Raw genomic sequence first — 18,716 nt, 5'->3', positions numbered from 1 at the left:
GTCTTCTAGGAGTTTACACTTCATAGGGCGGAGACAACACGTGCGTATAAAAAGAGAGGCAAACACCCATTCTCCTAACGCCATATTCTCTCCTACTCTTCTCACGGCTTTGTAGCCGGGGTTTTTCTCTTGCCCGGTCTTTTCCAGGATGAATAATAGGCATTTTCACCCCTCTCCGTTATAATACCCATTCAACCCAAACCCTGGGAGAGCAAGACCCACCCCAAGCCAAGGGCTCCTAGGGGAGGGCAAGGCGAGTCCAGCCGGAACAAACGCGTAGGGGTGGAATGAAAGTGGCGGGTCCGGAGCTGCCGAGCTAGCTCACGAGAAGTCTCCATCGCCCAGGGCTGGGCGGCTGCAGTAAAAGGAAGGCTCCGCACCCGCGCCTCGGGAAGCTTCCGCAGCGCGCCCTGCGGGACCCTTCCAGACAGCCGAGCCCCTCCATTCCCACGCTCCCCCGCCCTGCAGCAGTGGTAGCGCCCGAACGCCTCGCGTCACCCATTGTTTACAAATCGAACTGAACCGGCTGAGCTCCAGTTCCCGGAGCTGCGGCGGCGGTGGCGGCACTTGGTGCGGCCGGCTCGGTGCTAGACCCTAGCGCCTTGTCTTCGGGAGCTGCCGCCGGAGCCCGTCAGGGACTGAGGAGGGACAGCAGCGGCGGCGGCGGAGCTCCAGAGTCCGAGCTGCGGACCGAGGCCATGCCGTGCCGGAGGGAGGAGGACGAGGACTACGAGACGGCGGCGTCTGGAGCGGAGGACTACGAGGAGGAGGGGGAGGAAGAGGAGAGCTTCCTCGTGCTGCAGCAGTCGGTGACTGTCGGGGGCTCGGGGGATGTGGACAGGCTGGTGGCCCAGATCGGGGAGTTGCTGCGACTGGACGCGGCGCACGTGAGTCGGCCCGCCCCCCGGGAGCCCCTGGCGCGCAAGCAGCCGTCGCCGCTGCTGCCGCCTCCGGAACCGGCTCCGGCGCCCCTGCAGCCGTCGGGACCGCTGCAGTGGCCTGGGAACGGGGCCGGCGCTGCCCTGTCCTGGGCGAGCAACGTGGGCGCCATCGCGCCCCTTCCGTCCCGCGTGCCGTCGAGTCCCTGCGTCCCGGGGGGAGCACCGAGCCGGAGCAGCACCTCTGCCCTGCACATCTGCAAGCGGGGCCTCCCGCAGCCGCTGGCGGGCCCGTGCAGGCGCACCTGGCTTCGAGGCGCCGCCCACTCCCGCCGTCAGCGGCACCGGCACCACCACCACCACCACCACCACCACCGGCACCGGCACCGGCACCGAGGGCAGCCGGGACTCCGGGCAGGAGGGAACGACTCCCACCGGCTTCTGCAGCAACTTCTCCTCTCGGGGGACCTCATCAAGGAAGCCGTGCGGCGACTTCAGAGAGCTGTGGCCGCGGTTACAGGCGCCGGGAGCTCCGCTACCCCCGACACCAGCCCCTCTTTCGTCTTTGCCCCCGGGGGTGGGAGCGACTGGGGCGGGAGGGACTCTATCTCCCTGCAGCCCTCCACGACCAGCCTGCTCTAACCCAGAGAAAACTTGGACCACCGACCCACTGATGACATTCTGGTCTCCAGCAGCTAGTGGACCCAGAAGGCCAAAAGGCGAGAAGAGGGGCGACTGAGATTCTGCAAACTGCCACCTCAGACTGACGTGAATGAACTTGGGAACCCGAGGAATGGGGTGGGAAGGCAAAGAAAAGGGACCGTCTGCCTAATTGGAGGCAAATGAGGAATCCACAACTTTACAGACTGGGGAGGGGAAAGGGGTTTTGGAAAGTTGCTAGGATGGGTCTTGGTGGTTTACCTTGGATATTTACTGTCGGCCTCGGGGACCTGTGAGCAAATACCCCAATCTGTTCAGATAAACTAATATGGCAGCTACTACTTTCATTGACTGGGCCTAATTTTTCTCTCTGAGGTCCAGTGTTTGGATTAAAAATGTGGGGATCTGATGGGTTCAAAAGCGGATTTTTTTTTTTTATAACACTTGAAAACTGTTAATTATGTGCGCGTGTTTTTTTTTTTATTTTGGGAAATTGTTAAGGAAAATGGTGCTACAGTTGCATTGGGAAGAAATAATGGTCGGAGAATAAATTGGGGGCGGAATGGGTTGAATGGGACCCATCCCATTCTCTACTGGGAATGGGCAGTTGACTTTTTCCGGGGAGAGGAGAGGGACTGAGTAGGATTTACTAGGTGGGGTGGAAAATAGTTGAGGTTAAATGCTCCTTGCAGTCTGAAGAGACCTTTGAGAATCTGTCCTTCCAATCTGTTTCCTTCAAGGTCACTGTTTCCCACAAGCTATGTTGTGACTCTCCTGGCAGGAGAGTAACTGTATCCTGGCTAGTTCTGCTTGTACTCCAAGTGGAGCCCTGTGTTTTGCAACTGCTGGGTGTCTCCTGAGGACATGCACGCTGTGCCTACTAGCGGGGAGGGGATGGTAGATGCGGGCTCTCGGCGCATACTCCTTTTTAGAGCTCCTCCTGCTGTTGACTACAGCTCTTGGCCAGGGATCAAGATTTCCTAGAAACTGTTAGGAAAAAAGCGCTCACTTATGTTTCCTTTTCTTGCTCTCTGACCCTCCTAGCGTCTCCCTTTTCTGTCTAGCTTCGAGCCCTCCTTTGGGGTTCCTCCCTTGGGATGTTTGTATGTGATAGAAAATGAAGGTGGGAGGGATTTAGAGCAAAGACATGCAGACACCCACGTTTCTAATGGCCCCTCCGGAGCCTCTTGCAATAATAGCAGCGATTCCCTTGATAGAGGTGGTTTATTTCCTTTTCTCTCTCCATAGCTGCTTTTCTTTTGTGAGTGAATGAAACCAGACTAAAAATGTGACCCTCTGAATGGAGGAGCTGCAGGGTTCACCATTGTGAAACATAATGAGGTGTTGGAAACATACCGACTCTGTGATTTAAGGTAGCCCAAGAACAGTTTTAAGAGATTGATTGCTTGACTCATTCAGATATGGTTGTTGAAATACTGGTGGTCCTGATTTATAGGATTTATCTTTCATTGAAATGACTGAATAAACCTGGGTTTTTGGGGGTTTTTTTGTTCTTGTTTTTATAATGTTATTGTTTCTGGGTGTGAAAATAAACATCTGATACAATGAAAAGATTTGAAATGCATCCCACAGGGTGCCTCTTTTAAAAGCTCATGGAAGGATATGCTTATTAAGTTATCTTTGTTTTGGGTTAAAATGGGAGATAACCTATGAGTGTACAAGATGAAGAGAAAATGAAATGGTCAAATAAAAGATAAAAACCTAACAAGTTCTGTCAACTAGCATTTATTAATGGCCTATTATGGGCCAAGCAGAGTGCTAAGTGTTGGAGGTACTAAGAAAAACCAGTCCTTACACAACTTACAGATCACAGTCTAATAATGGGGACACCATTCAAACAACTATACACACAAGATGTATATACAAGATAAATGGAGGATAATCGGAGGAAAGAGCAGCATTAAGGGAAGGCCAAAAAAGACACTATGCAGAAGGTGGGACTTTAGCTGAGACCTGAAGGAAGGTGGGGGAGATAAGTGGCAGGGAAGGGGGGAAAACATGTAGGGAACCATTCATTAATAAGGCCAATGTCCACTGAATCACAGGTTATATGAAGGGTAGTGAGGTAGAAGACTGGAAAGGTAGGAAGGTGCCATGTTATAAAGAGCTTTAATTTTATATTTGTTCCTGGAGGGGACTATTAGAAGCACTGGAGTTTATTGATAAGGGTTATGGTAATATGATCAAATCTCTGCTCTGGGAACATTTTGTCAACTGAGGATGGACTGGAGTGGGGAAATACTTAAATCAGGGAGACCAACCAGCAGGCTCTTGCAGGAGCACAAGAATGAAGTAATGAGGGCTTGCCTCAGTGGTTTGCAGTGTCAGGAGAGAAAGGGATTGGGTGGGAAGGAAAGTGTATGAGGAAGGATGTGGGGAGAGAATGGAGAAAAGATACTGTTCAATTTTAGACATGTTGAATTTGAGATGCCTGTGGTATGCTATGATTTGAGATATCTTAGCTGGAGAATGAAGGTTGAGAGAGGTAAAATCAAGTAGATATGAAAACTATCTACAAAGAGACAATTGAAACCATGGGAGTTGATTTCATGAAGAGAAATAATATAGAAAAGGGCCCAGGACAGAGCACTGGGGGACACTCACACTTAGATATGATTAAGACTAAGATCCAGCAAACTGAGAAGGAACAACAGATAAGAACCAAGAGAGATCAGGGCCCCCAAAACCTGAAAGGAGTGATTGATATTATCAAAGGCTATAGAGAAGAAGGATAAGGAATGAGAAAAAGTCTATTAGATTTTGCAACTAGATCATTGTGACTAACTTTGGAGAGAGCAATTTCAGTTGGATAATAGGTCCAAAGTCAGGAAAGATTGAGAGTAGGAGGAAGACATTATTTGATGGTGGCCTCAAGTTTAGATAACTATCTGGTGGACGGTGCATTTTTTTGAGAATGGGGGAGATGAGATTAACTTTGCAGGCTGAAGGGAAGTGTGTCATTAGAATGAAGAATTAGTAGGATTGATAGAGATAGAAATGTAATAAAATAGGATATGTATTAGAGAAGTTTGTTACATGAAGAATGACTACCTCTTCATGTAACATAGCAATGTAAGTGGAAATAGTGGCAGAAGGCATTAAGAAGGGAAAAGAAGTGCTTATTGATTGGATAACCTTGATTTGTTTTTTTATTATTAGCAAAACAGGCAAGATTTTTAATTGAGAGAGTGGGTGTTGAGTGGAGCTATGGGAGGTTTTAGGAAGGATGAAAAGGTTTGGAAAAGCCATTGTTGTGAGAGAGTGTGAATTCGTTAAGGAGCTGGAAAAAGATTACTGTCACAATGAGGGCCCAATTGAGATTCCTTAACATACATCATGATTTTCCCTAGCTTTTCAGCAGCCCCTAAGTAAAACAAGTGGATGGCCGTAATTTAAGGTGGCACGGAGTGGGATGGGGAGGGTGTACACAAGGGCAAGGTCTTTTATAAAAAGGCAAGGGATTTGGAAATAGTGTGGAGTTGAACTAGTTCATCAGAGGGTCAAGATGGGGAAACAAAGTGAGTATATCCAGTGCTGCTACAATGGTCTGGGAAAAAATTGAGGTGTGGAGGGCTTGAGATTGTTGCATGGACAAAGAACAAGATTTAGATTTGCAAGGCAGGGGGAGAAGTGAAATGATCAAGATTTTAAGGTAAAGGAATTTCAGAGTTCATGAGCATGGCTATGGAACATTGTGGGTGATGGCAAGATCAAACACATGAACATCTCTATTTAATTGTGATGGATTGGAGGAGTAATTCATGGAAAATGAGTAAGTTGAAGAATTGAGAGGTTAGGGAATTGAAGGACTATCAATATGTAGATTGAAGTTCCTTTATGTGAATTTGGGAATTAGGGAGTAGAGAAAGACTATATGAGCTAGTTATTCATTGAGGAAGATAGGAAAGTATCCTGGAGATCTTTAGACAACAGATATCAAAATTCTTGCTTAGGTGATATAGACTGAATGAACCTCAAAGGAGGAGTTTCTGAGTGTGAAGGAGAATCTGGAAGTTTCAATGGAGAACAAAGAATATTCTGATTTCCCTACCTCCACCAGACTAAGGTGAGTGAAAGTGCAAACTGTGCTGGAAAGGATGACCAGGGAATATAGGGAAGATGCCAGGTCTCAGTTCAAGATGATGAAAGGAAAAGATTTAAGAAACTGTCACCTCTCAAGGAGTTGTTCCAGACACCACATTGGAAGGGTTGGGTCGCTTTAGAGTGGGAGGTTGAGAAAAGATAGGATTATTCCATAAGGGGCTCCACAGTGGGGGATGGAAACTAGGGTTTGAACAATGGCAGCCATGAATTCAAAATGAATGGGATGGGATGGAGATGATGAGGAATTGGTTTTTTTTTTTGTTTTTGTTTTTAGTTTTTTATTTTTATTTTTATTTATTTTATTTTATTTTTTTTTTATTTAATAGCTTTTTTTTTACAGGATATATACATGGGTAATTTTACAGATTAAAATTGCCAAACTCTTGTTCCAATTTTTCACCTCTTACCCCACCCTCCCCTAAATGGGGATGACCATGATGTTAAATATATTAAAATATAATTTAGATAACAAAATATAATGACCAAAAATTATTTTGCCCAAAAAAGAATCAGACTTGAATTATTGTACAATTAGCTTGTGAAGGAAATCGATGCAGGGGTGCATAAATATAGGGATTAATTCAATGTAATGGTTTTAGTCATCTCCCAGAGTTCTTTTTCTGGGCATAGCTGTTGGTCATTACTGTCCCTTAGAAATGATTTGGTTGATCTGTTGAGGTGTTTTGATCCATCAGAACTGGCATCATCTAGATTGTTGTTGAAGTATATAAATCTCCTGGTCCTGCCATTTCACTCAGACGTTTGGTAAGTCCTCCAGGCCTTTCTGAAATCATCCTGTTGGTCTTTCTTACAGAACAGTAATATTCCAAATTTTTAATAACAATTTATTCAGCATTCTCCAACTGATGGACATCCATTCAGTTTCCAGTTTCTAGCCACTACAAAAAGGGCTGCCACAAACATTCGTGCACATACAGGTCCCTTTCCCTTCTTTATAATCGATGAGGAATTGTTGAGGAAAATCCAGGTAGGTAATCATTGTCCACAGGGGTGCATCTTTAAGTGGAGCTGTTCCTTCTTGGGTGCCAGACAACTGCATGGGGCTGGATAAAGGCAGTGGGGAAGGGGGTGGAACTTATGTGTAAAGCAAGCCCTCTTTTTTTTTTCTGAATAAGGACAGTGTTTGAATGGAAAGACCACTGAGGTGAAATTCATGTGACCTGGTTTCAAGTGCAAATTTCACCAGGAACTAAATACTACCTGGATGAATGATGCTGAAGAAAAGAAGGGGCCACAGCCCCCTCAATGCAATCTCTTGGGAGCCTTAACGACTCCCTTGGCTTCAATTATCACTTCAATGCAGTTGCTTCCCAAATCTCTTATCTCTAGCCTGGATAGTTTTACAGCTGCATGCTGGGTAGTGACATCTGGGTGCCTGACATGAGCTCAAATATAACATATTTAAACTCATTTTCCCTAAAACCTGCTCCTCTTCCTGCCATTTTGATTTTTTTTAAAAAACGTCAAATCCTTGTGGATTCACAGGTACAATAATAGCTAGTATTTATTTATCCCTTTGAAGGTTGCAAAATGCTTTACATATTGGCTTATTCGATTCTTCTAACAATTCTGGGAGGTAAGTGCTATTGTTATTCTCATTTTACAGGTGAGGAAAAAGACATTTCTCACATAGGTGGTCACATGAGGTGGTATTAGGGGTAGGTTTCAAATCTAGGTCTTCTTACTCCATTGCTTACTATACCATGCTGCTTCATTTTGCCTTTAGTTTACATCTGCCCAATCCTTGGGATTTCTATTTTCCCCATCCAAACATTGACATTTGTACTGGGCTTCTAGCCAATCTATCTGCCTCTAGTCTCTTCCTTTTCCATTCCTTTTCACATGATGCTAAAATAATTTTAGTGTATAGTTGGGGTTTTGTTACTCCCCTATTGAGAAAAAAATTCCATGGCTTATTAATTTACCAAATGAAATTTGATTTGGTATTCAAGGCTTTGTAGGCTTAGTCCATTTCTCTTTTCCAGCTTTAACCCATATTGTGCCCGTAAGCATATACAAAATTTTAGCCATTCCTAGATCTCATTCTGCTCTTTCTGGGCTCAGAGGCTTTGCACAAACTGTCCTAACTTCCTAAAATGGTTTCCTTTACATGTCTGCCCAGTGAAATCTCCCTCCCTTTAAAGAGCTGCCTTATCTCCTCTTCCACCCCCACCTTATGTTATAAATGATTTCTCATATCTCTCTGGACCTCTCCTATGGATATATTCTAATGTATTAGTTATTTGGGGGAAGACTCAACAAAAATTAACTAGCTAGGTGGTGAAAGGAATAGGTGCTTTGGGTGGATGAGATTTAACTTTATATTTGTGTGACCCTGAGTAAATCACTTAACCCTGTTTGCCTCAGTTCCTTCATCTGTGAGAAGAGCTGGAGAAGGAAATGGCAAACCACTCCAGTATCTTTGCCAAGAAAACTCCAAATGGAGTCACAAAGACTTATACAAGTTTGAAACAGCAGCTACAATTATTTGCCTTAGCAGCTCCTTCCTCCCAGCCCCTTATCCTAAACAATAACAAGTTCATTGAGCTACACTTTCTAACAACCATCCAAAGAAATTTGAAGTAAACTCCCTGAATTACCAAGCAAAATTATTTAATAAAGTGACTGTGACAGTCTATGTCACTTACCACTTTTGTCATTGACTAGAACTTAATGGAAAGGAAGTGCTCATGTTTTGCTGAGTTCCCATATTATGATACTTGATCTAAGTTTTGTTATCTTTTAATGTCATCTATGGGTCAGTTAGATGGCTCAGCTCAATCTTGTGGATGCCTGAAGTCAGGAAGTAACTTTGTTTCAAGAGTTCAGGGAGTGTATTTTGTTGAGGTATTTTAGTTATTGGAAATTATGTTCTCTGTGTTGTTTGGGGTGGATTCTGGGAGGAAGGAGCTGCTAATGCGGATAACTGTAATTGTTGTTTCAGTGTTGTATAACTCTTCATGATCCCATTTGGAGCTTTCTTGGCAAAGATACTGGAGTAGTTCGCCATTTCCTTTTCCAGTTCATATTGCAGTTGAGGAAAATGAGGCAAACAGGATTAAATGAATTGCCCAGTGTCATACAGCTAAAAAAAGATGAGGCCAGATTTGAACTCAGGAAGATGGATCTTCTTGACTTTGGGATCACCCCTCTATCCACAGCACCACCTAGGTAAAAATAACTATAATTTATTAAACTATATCTAGAGGACAGATCCAGAGTGATATTCAGAAAGCATTTATTGCACAGGGTAGGATGGGAAGAGGATAATTACTTGCTATGAGACTCTGGACAAGTCACTTAGCCTGGTTTGCCTCAATTCCCTCATCTGTAAAATGAGCTAGAGAAGGAAATGACAAACCACTCTAGTATCTTTGTTATTAAAATCCCAGATGGGGTCACAAAGAACTGGATATGACCGAAAAGTTACTGAACGACAATGTTGTCTATATTTTTGTTGACGTTATATATATTGTTCTTTGGGTTTTCCTTTCTTCACCTTGAATCTCTTCACATGTGGCCTCCTTTCTCTTAATTCTTCATGTTATTCTTCATAGATCATAGGATCAGAGATTTAGAAAAGGAAAAGGCCTTTAGAGGCTATTGAGTCCAGTCCTTTCATTTTACAGATGAGGACACTGTGGCTCAGAGATAGTAAATGACTTGTTTAACATTATTTATATCACAGTAGTAAGTAGGGATTCTAACCCACCTCCTTCCACTTGAAATATCACATCCTTTCCACTCTACAATGCTGAATTCTTATGCCCCAGTTTTTTTCAGTTTTTATTTTTGTCATTCCTCAATCATTAGTCACATATTTCATTGCTACTTTTTGTTACAAATAATGTCACTATGAATATTTTTGCATGAATGAGTTGTTTTGTTTTGTTTTGCTTTCATTAATCTCCCAAGTGTAAGAGTCTGGGTGAAAGGGTATAACAATTTAGTAATTTTTTATTGCACAATTCTAAGTTGTTTTTCTCCAGGAGATGGGTCACATTCACGACTGTATTAGAAAAGACTTTGCCTGCTAGTCTTTCCAGAATTCTTCTAAGATAGAATTTTCCCATCTTCCCCAACATTGTTTCTTTTTAGTTCTTGTTTACCTTGACCTGTGTGACATAGTTTTTGAAATGCTAGCACTTGCAGTGATTGAAGAAGAATAAATTAAGGAAATGACAACAGGAAAGGAAGTTAGAATGTTTCTATTGATAATATGATGGTGTATTTGAAAAACCTAAGAGACTCAACAAAAATTAACCATCATCATAATAGGTAGTTTTAGATATTGTAGTATAAAATAAATCTATCAAGTTATAATTTCTCTTAGACACTAATAAAAACTAGAACAAACTAATATTTAAAAAAGACTTTATAACAAAATTATAAAATGTTAGGGTATTTAATGCATTTTTTCCTTTTTGTATCTTTGTATTTATTTTATTTTATTTTTAGATTATACATATATTCATTTTTTACATATTTTCATATGAGACATATTGAGAGAGAAAAATAAGAACAAAAGGGAAAAACCATGGGAAAAAAAACAGAAGAAAAAATTTTAAAAGGTAAAAATAGAGTGCATTCAGTTGCCACAGTTTTCTCTCTGGATGCAGATGGTATTTTCCATTCATTGTTTATTAGAATCCTTGGATCACTGAATTATTGAGAAGAGCCAGTGATCATTCATCACACAATTTTGCTGTTGCTATGTACAATGTTTTCCTGGTTCTATTACTCAGCATCAATTCATGTAAATTTCTTCAGGCTTTTCTAAAATCAGCTAGTTCATAATTTCTTTTCCTTCTTTCCTTCTTTTTCCTTCTTTCCTGGCAATTAGGGTTAAGTGACCTGGGCAGGGTCACACAACTAGGAAATTCTGAGTGTCTGAGTCAAATCTGAGGATTTGAACTCAGGACCTTCTGATTCCAGGGCCAGTGCTCTATCTACTGCCCAATCTAGCTGCTCCCATCATTTCTTATAGAACTGTAATATTCTTTTTTTTTTTTAAATTTATTTAATAGCCTTTTATTTACAAGTTATATGCATGGGTAACTTTACAGCATTAACAATTGCCAAACCTCTTGTTCCAATTTTTCACCTCTTACCCCCCCCCACCCCCTCCCCCAGATGGCAGGATGACCAGTAGATGTTAAATATATTAAAATATAAATTAGATAAACAATAAGTATACATGACCAAACTGTTATTTTGCTGTACAAAAAAGAATCAGACTCTGAAATATTGTACAATTAGCTTGTGAAGGAAATTAAAAATGCAGGTAGGCATAAATATAGGGATTGGGAGTTCAATGTAATGGTTTTTAGTCATCACTCAGAGTTCTTTCTCTGGGCACAGCTGGATCAAGAACTGTAATATTCTTAATGTATTTTCTTATGACTAAATACTAAGTCCCATGCAAGACCAATGTAAAGACAACTTAAAAACAATTTAGAGAGAAGTAAAAGAAAAATTAAAATAGAAATATAGAATATATAAAAGAAAAAGGAAAAAAATATCCCGTCTTCTACAAGAAGCCTTTCCTGCCCTCTTAATGCTAATGTCTTCCCTCTGGGAATATCTTGAGTTTATTCTTTATATGGCTTTTTTACCTTGACCTGTTTGACATAGTTTTTAAAATGTTAGCTGTTGTAATGATTCAAGAAGAATAATGAGAATAGGCAAGGAAAAATTAGAGTACTTGCTTGTGCTTTGTCTCAGCTCCTTAAGACCAGGGACTTGATTTTTTGCCTTTCTTTGTATCCCTACATCTTGTCACAATTCCTGCATAGAGGAAACAATAAATGCTGGTTGAATAATAGTTATCATAATTTTGAATTTATTTATGTGTAGGCACAGTGGCCTACACATAGTAATTAATAAAAGTACCAAAATGAGAAATGGAGGGTCATAGTCATCACAATAATTCTGTGAGGTTAGTATTACAAGTATTATCATTCCCATTTTAAAAGTGAGGAAATTAAGGCTGACAGAGATTGTGATTTGCCCAGGTAGCACCAGAGGTGGTATTCGAACTCAGGTATTCAAGACTTCAAATCACAAGACACCATACCACATAGACAAGATGGTAGGTGAAAGATAAAGATTCTAAGATACAAGAAAGAAGATCTAGTGTATTCCAGGCATGGGAAAAGCTTATGTAATTACATAGAAATTTCCATTTTGCAATCCCCTTTGAATTTCCCACAAAACCTCATCATTAGTAACTTCATCATTCTGTACAGATCAGCCTTGATCTGTACAGTACCCTCTGCCCCTCTGATTGGAGGATAGAGTAATGAGCTCCTCCCCAGACCTCATTTTCAGCAGGGCACCCAGACAGCCATCTCATCTGGCTGTACTCCTTGAACTTCTCCATCATGTCCACCTTTCTCCACTCCCTTTTCAGTTTCTTTTTGTACATTGCTTTCCCTGTTAGATTGTAAGCTCCTTGAGGGCAGGAGCTATTTTTTTTCCTTATTTGTATCTCCAGCACTTAGCACAAAGCCTAATGCATAGTAGGTGCTTATTAAATGTTAATGAACTGACTGTTGAATTTAAGGAACAGATGGAGTAAGAATATAGAGCAATATACAATAATAGCCTTAGTTTCTGTGGACCAGGCCCACTCCTCTCTTTCTAGAAATGCTTCTGATCAGAAGGTCATCAAGTTATAGTAGTTCCTAAGGTCGTAGACCCACTAAATCTAAATGGCACAGATTCCACATACCTGTGACTTTTTAAAGCCCTGGAGGAATAGGAAATGGTGTCAAGAAAGCCATGGACACTCAGGTTCTAGAGGGCAGCTTTGTTTTCTTTTAGATAAAGCTTTGCCATGCTGTAAATGGAATAAAAGAAACTGTTTCATAGAAACACTGGTCCTATTATAAGAGTATTGGTAGTGGACTAGTAATCAAAGATAACTAGACATGGACCTGAAGGTTAGGGTAAATGAGGAATTTAAGAATTGGTGCAATTTGGAAGGAAAAAAGAAGAAGAAGAAGAAGAAGAAGAAGAAGAAGAAGAAGAAGAAGAAGAAGAAGAAGAAGAAGAAGAAGAAGAAGAAGAAGAAGAAGAAGAAGAAGAAGAAGAAGAAGAAGAAGAAGAAGAAGAAGAAGAAGAAGAAGAAGAAGAAGAAGAAGAAGAAGAAGAAGAAGAAGAAGAAGAAGAAAAGAAAGAAAAAAAAGAAAAACGGAGGAAGAGGAGGAGGAGAAAAGGGAGAAGAAGAGGAAAAAGAGGAAGAAGTAGGAGGAAAAGAAAAAGAAGGAAGAAGAAAGAAGTAGGAGAAAAAGGAGGAGGAGAAGGAGGAGGAGGAAATGGCAAATACTCCAGTATCTTTGCCAAGAAAACCCTAAATAGAGCCAGGAAGGATCAGACATGGCTGAAAAACAACTCAACAACAATAATAATAGCCAATGTTTATTTAGTGCTTTAAGATTCACCAGGCCCTTTATACATATATTGTCTCATTTAATCCTTAACAACAACACTATATACTAGGTTCTATTATTGTCTTCATTTTATAGATGAGGAAAAACAGTCTCAGAGATTAACCAGGTTCAGGGTCATGCAAGTAGTAAGTGTCTGGGAAGACATTCAAATCTTGGGCTTCTAATTTCTAGGCAATTATCCTATCAACTAAACCACCCCGATGGTTGTTCAGCTTTTTATATGTATTTATTCAGTTTAATAAATGTCCAATTCAGTAAATATTGTCCAATCCCAGTTTCTGAGTTCTGCTAGATTTCTGGGAGGTACAAAAATAAATAAGAAACCATCCCTGTTGGAATTTATAGTCTTATAAAGTTACAGGAACATCCAAAACATGTCTTCCAGGCTGGAGAGTTGAGGAGAGGTCATGATTGAAGATAGAGAATTAGAACTTATTATTGGCAAAGGTTGAAGCTAAAATAGGGAAGGGGTCATTAGAGTTAGAAGGAGTTTAAGATAATGGATTGGGTTTTAGAAATGTCCTCAGTTCAAGGACCAGAAGAGGAGCTAAAAAAAAAAAAGGGAGGGGATGGAATAGAAGGGTCAGGAAACAGGAGGAAGAGAATCAGGAGAATACATTGATATGAAAGCCAAGGGAGTCCAAAGGCTGAGTAGGTTGGAGGTGATTGTATTTTTAAAGTTCTCAGTAATGACAAAGCCCTTTCTTGATAGTGATGTATCTCCTTAATCTGCATAGGCTCTGTAGGGATTAGGAATAATACTATGCTTTTCTTTTTCATTTTAACTTGACAAACATTTTATTAAAAGTGAAGCCCTGTACTTCAATTATATGTTATTATAGGCATCCAACTAGTAGTTTCCTATCATCAATTAATCATTAATAACTTAAGGACACTCCTAGTGGGGCCTGTACCGGGCTCCTGGAGAGGTAGCATCGCTGTGTTCCAGAGGCTGAAATCTGGGAATGTTTTGAGGAAAGCATACCATTTCTCACCAACCCCAGGGTATGGAATCTGATTTCAAAAAAGCTGGGGCAAAAGCCAGGGCAAAGGTAACTAACCGATGAAAGGACCGTGAATTTGTACCTGCCATAAATCAATAAGAGCAAAGAAACACTGCTTGGAACAGCTATAAACAGGCGATTGTGAATTTTACTTGCTATGAGTCACATCTCCATTGATAAGGGAGCACAGTTGATAAAGTACTAAGAATCAGTTTTGGTTTTCATTTGACGATGGGGCAAGGTGCCCAAGGGAGCTTGTAAATAGCTCTTACTCCAAAACATAGGAAGAAAGGGAGATAAAACCTTATTTTAAAATCAGCCTTTTGACTTCTGGGTTAAGGGCAGCAGTGGCCTCTCCCCTGTACAATGAGGATTATAGATTTATTGAATTTTAAAGTTCCTTCCAGCTTTGAGAACTTTTGTTTCCTGTGGAGTCTTGTTGATTTAATTGCCAGTGGGTTTCCCATGGCTTAGGGTTATAACACTGTTCAATTGACATTTCAATTTCAACAGTGTGGGTGCTCCCTTCACCTAAGCAGATCTCCACCCCTCTATGACCTGGCACATCAAAGAATCATAGATTTACAGCTTGAAGGTCATCTATACCAACCTCCATATTTTAGAGATCACTGAGTCACAGAGAAGTCAAAATGTGGTCAATAGGTAGCAAGTGTGAAGAGGCAAGATTTGAACCCTGATTATTTCACAACCAGTTCTGTGCCTTTCTATATACTCTATGATCTTTGTCCAGAGTTACTGGGATTGAAAAATGAATCACTCAACTGGTTTTCAGCTTCACTGTAAAACTGGAAAAATCAGAAGTAAAATGTAAGTAATGAATAGGAGGGAACCTTATATAATGAAATTAGTTATTAGGAAGATCCCCATACCCTGTCTCCTGCAGCACAGCCACATAGAATGGGTGGTCTGACAGACCAGTGCTAGCCTTATCTCCTTCTGACAGTCTTCCTTCTTTCACCACCTCCTCCACAATTTCATTCTACCCCTACCCTTTTTGTCTCTTCAATATTTCTCTATAGATTTCAACTCTTCTTCCTTCAAACAAACACATTTCTATCTTTTTTAGGCCAGCAAGATTTTTTTTAAAATGTGTTTTGTTTATTGGTTCTTCTATTTTTTCTATTTATTGATAAACAAAAATATTTATTGATTCTTTTTTTAAACCAGTCATTTCAAAATATGTCTGAATTTTCCCTTATAACAAGAAGGAAAAAAAAGGAGTTAAATAAAACTAAGGGATATATTGTATTTAACAGTGTATACAAAATTATATATCCCTTGTTTCCCACCTCTCCAAAAGAAAAAAAAAACTAACTAGATTTCCTATGGCACAATTCTGTCTTCAACCCACCCTCAACTCAAGTTTCTTTCTTTGACTATTCTAGCCTTTTTAACTACTACCTAATCACTTTGTTTACTAATCTCATTAAATACCTTAATCTCAATCATTCCTGTTGCCCTCTTTTTATGTCTACCCATTCCTTTAACACCACCCCCTGAAAACCTGGCTTCTACTCCCTAGTGACAAATTCAGGGACCTTTGATCCTTGATCTCTTTTTTGGCATTTGATCTGTGAACTGGCCCTTGAACTGTGCCTCTCTTGGCTCCTATGGCAACATGACTTCTGTCTCTAGATACTTTTTATCTCCTAAACATAGGTGTTTATACATGATTGGTCTTTGGTCTTTATTCTACCACCTTAGAGACCTCACCAGTTTTCTTTATTTCTTTCTCTGCAGATACCCACATTGACATCCTTAACTCTGACTTTTTGCTTGAGCTTAAAGTCCTTGTTTTCATTCATCAAAAAGATGTGGATATCTTATTACTTAATACATTCGACATCTAATTCATTCCTCACAAAAATAAAAGATTCATCTTCTCATCTGCTTCATTTTTCTCAACCAACTCTTACCAAGAGTCTCTAAAGTGAGAGACCTTGATTTTTCTTTTTACTTATGTCCCCTTTTTCATTTCCTTTATTCAACCTGTCACCAAATCTTGTTTATTATTTTTTTTAAAAGTCATTGAATTGTTGTTTTCGTTTTCATTGCAATCCTTTATTACCTGCATTGAGTAATCACATGGATTACCCAGTTACTCAATAGCAATCTAGAAATTTCAGTGTTTCTAATCTAGCAATGTTATGGATGATGACTTGGAAATGGAAGAGAACCTATTTTTACCAAGTATACCTCTTGGTCAAGGACCTATGATTGGGTCCTGCTGTTCGCATGATCCAAAGTTCTGGCTTTCTTCCTGCTCTCACCTCTTCAGTCAGAAAACTCTTCTTACTGTAACCACATGGTCTGTGTATATATAGAATTGTGTGTATGAATGTGTATATATATATATATACACACACACATTTACATACATATATAGTTCCTGCCTCAGTTCTCTCTTTATTCAAATTAATTCTCTTTTATCTGTCTCCCATATTTTGCTGTGATGTCCTTCTACTTCCCTCTGCTTTTTTCAGAGCCTACAGATTTTTCAAGGTCAATTTAAAGCTTCCTTTCTCCAGGAATCCTTATGTAACCATTCTAGCCTACACTGTTAATGAAATTCCCTCTGTGAGAGCCAACTAACTTCGTTCTCTTCTTCAACCACTCACTAGGATGTGGGTCAACACATCAAGAATTTCACATGTAGAATCTCCCTTCACTAAAGCTCAACTATGCTTTTTTTTTTAATTTTTTTTTAAATTTTTATTTAATAGCCTTTTATTTACAGGATATATACATGGGTAACTTTACAGCATTAACAATTGCCAAACCTCTTGTTCCAATTTTTCACCTCTTACCCCCCCCACCCCCTCCCCTAGATGGCAGGATGACCAGTAGATGTTAAATATATTAAAATATAACTTAGATACACAATAAGTATACATGACCAAAACATTATTTTGGTACAAAAAGAATCAGACTCTGAATTATTGTACAATTAGCTTGTGAAGGAAATCGAAAATGCATGTGTGCATAAATATAGGGATTGGGAATTTAATGTAATGGTTTTTAGTCATCTCCCAGAGTTATTTTTCTGGGCATAAGCTCAACTATGCTTATAACAAGATATAGAACTCAGTCTAGAGTATTCTTGTTGAACTTTTCTTGAGAAGGAAATCAGTGAGGGAGGGGCAGAGGAACAAAGCCCTCAGCTTTTGTGTTGGTCTCCTAGGTCCTAGACCAGAAGAATCTCGTGAATTTCAAAGGATTGACAGAATTTAGAATTTCCCCTTGGTGTTCCCTTCAGAATGTGTATGGGAGTGTCTTCTGGAAATCAAGATAAAATAGATAAGATGAAGAAGATTCAAAATTGTACAAAGAACCTGTCAGAAGAGCTGTACTATACTTAATAGGATCATGTTGAGTACTCCAGAAAAACAACTTCAGGAGCTTTGAGTCACTGCTTTGCAATGATATGTCCTCTATAAGCTGGAGCCCATCTTTCCTGGGACTCTATATATTTGCCAGATAGAATGTCCTAGATTTTGGGGGGAATATTTTACATCAACTCTACCAACTATGTCACCATAGTTAAATACCCCTTTCTAAAATCTAATAAGCTCTGGTTGACTTACTGTTATCAACAGATAATGGGACAAGGATGGTGGCATTAAAAGTTATAGATTATATTTATTAAAAGTTAGTTATTTGAGCTATAACCCCTTATGATTGACTTAAGAATCCTAAGGAATTATTGTAGCTTTATGAACCAATTAATGCAAATGGAAACTAGATAATAGCTTCAGAGCATGAGTGGTTGATAATATTTTTACATAGCTGAAAAATATATATTTCATTATTACAATATCAAATGGACAGTTAATTAATTTTATTTTAGCAGCATTTTTCCCCAAAATATATGCAAAGATAATTTTCAAATTCCCCTTTGCCAAACTTTTTGTTTCAAAATTTTCTCCCTTCCCTTTTTCCCTCTCTTCCCAAGACAGCAAGCAATACAATATAGGTTAAACATGTACAATTCTTCTAAACATATTTCCATATTTGTCATGATGTACAATAAAGATCAGATCAAAAAGGAAGAAAAATGAAAGAAAAAACACACAAACAACAAAAAGAAAGATGAAAATTCTGTACTTTGTCCACATTTAGTCTCCATAGTTATCTCTCTAGATGCAGATGGCACTTTCCATCACAAGTCTAATGAAATTGCCTTGAATCACCTCATTGTTGAAGAGAGCCAATGGCCAATTATTAAAAAAAAAAAAACCTTTGTAAGTGCTGAATAACTACAAATATCAGTAAAGGATGTGAGGCTCTTCATGTGAAGATGAAACTTAAATGTTAAAAGCAGTGTTTTTCTTCCCTAATCTTGGTCTTGCTAAAGAACATCTGGAAGTCAAAGGATATGAACAAACAGTTCTCAAAAGAATAATTGCAACCTATTAATAACCATGTAAAAGATTGCTCAAACTCACAAATAATAAAAGAAACACCAAGTTAAAACAACTGTGGTTATCCCTCCCATTCTGAAAATTGGCAAAGCTGACAAAAGATGTCAATGTTGGAAAACAGAATGTTAATAT

At 39.8% G+C, this 18,716-nt stretch overlaps 1 protein-coding gene across 1 annotated transcript; it reads left to right on the top strand.

Moving 5' to 3' along the window:
• The first annotated feature begins 387 nt into the window (after nt 1–387).
• On the top strand, nt 388–3,258 carry LOC100930993 (FRAT regulator of WNT signaling pathway 2). The gene has a single exon (XM_031956191.1). The coding sequence runs from the start codon at nt 699–701 to the stop codon at nt 1,518–1,520; it is 822 nt and encodes a 273-aa protein (XP_031812051.1). The 5' UTR covers nt 388–698; the 3' UTR covers nt 1,521–3,258.
• Nucleotides 3,259–18,716: the final 15,458 nt, after the last annotated feature.

This window comes from Sarcophilus harrisii, chromosome 2, assembly GCF_902635505.1.
Source record: "Sarcophilus harrisii chromosome 2, mSarHar1.11, whole genome shotgun sequence".
NCBI classification, from domain to species: Eukaryota; Metazoa; Chordata; class Mammalia; order Dasyuromorphia; family Dasyuridae; genus Sarcophilus; species Sarcophilus harrisii.
Note: the sequence above shows the minus strand (reverse complement) of the source record. Positions and strands in the feature narration are given on the sequence as shown.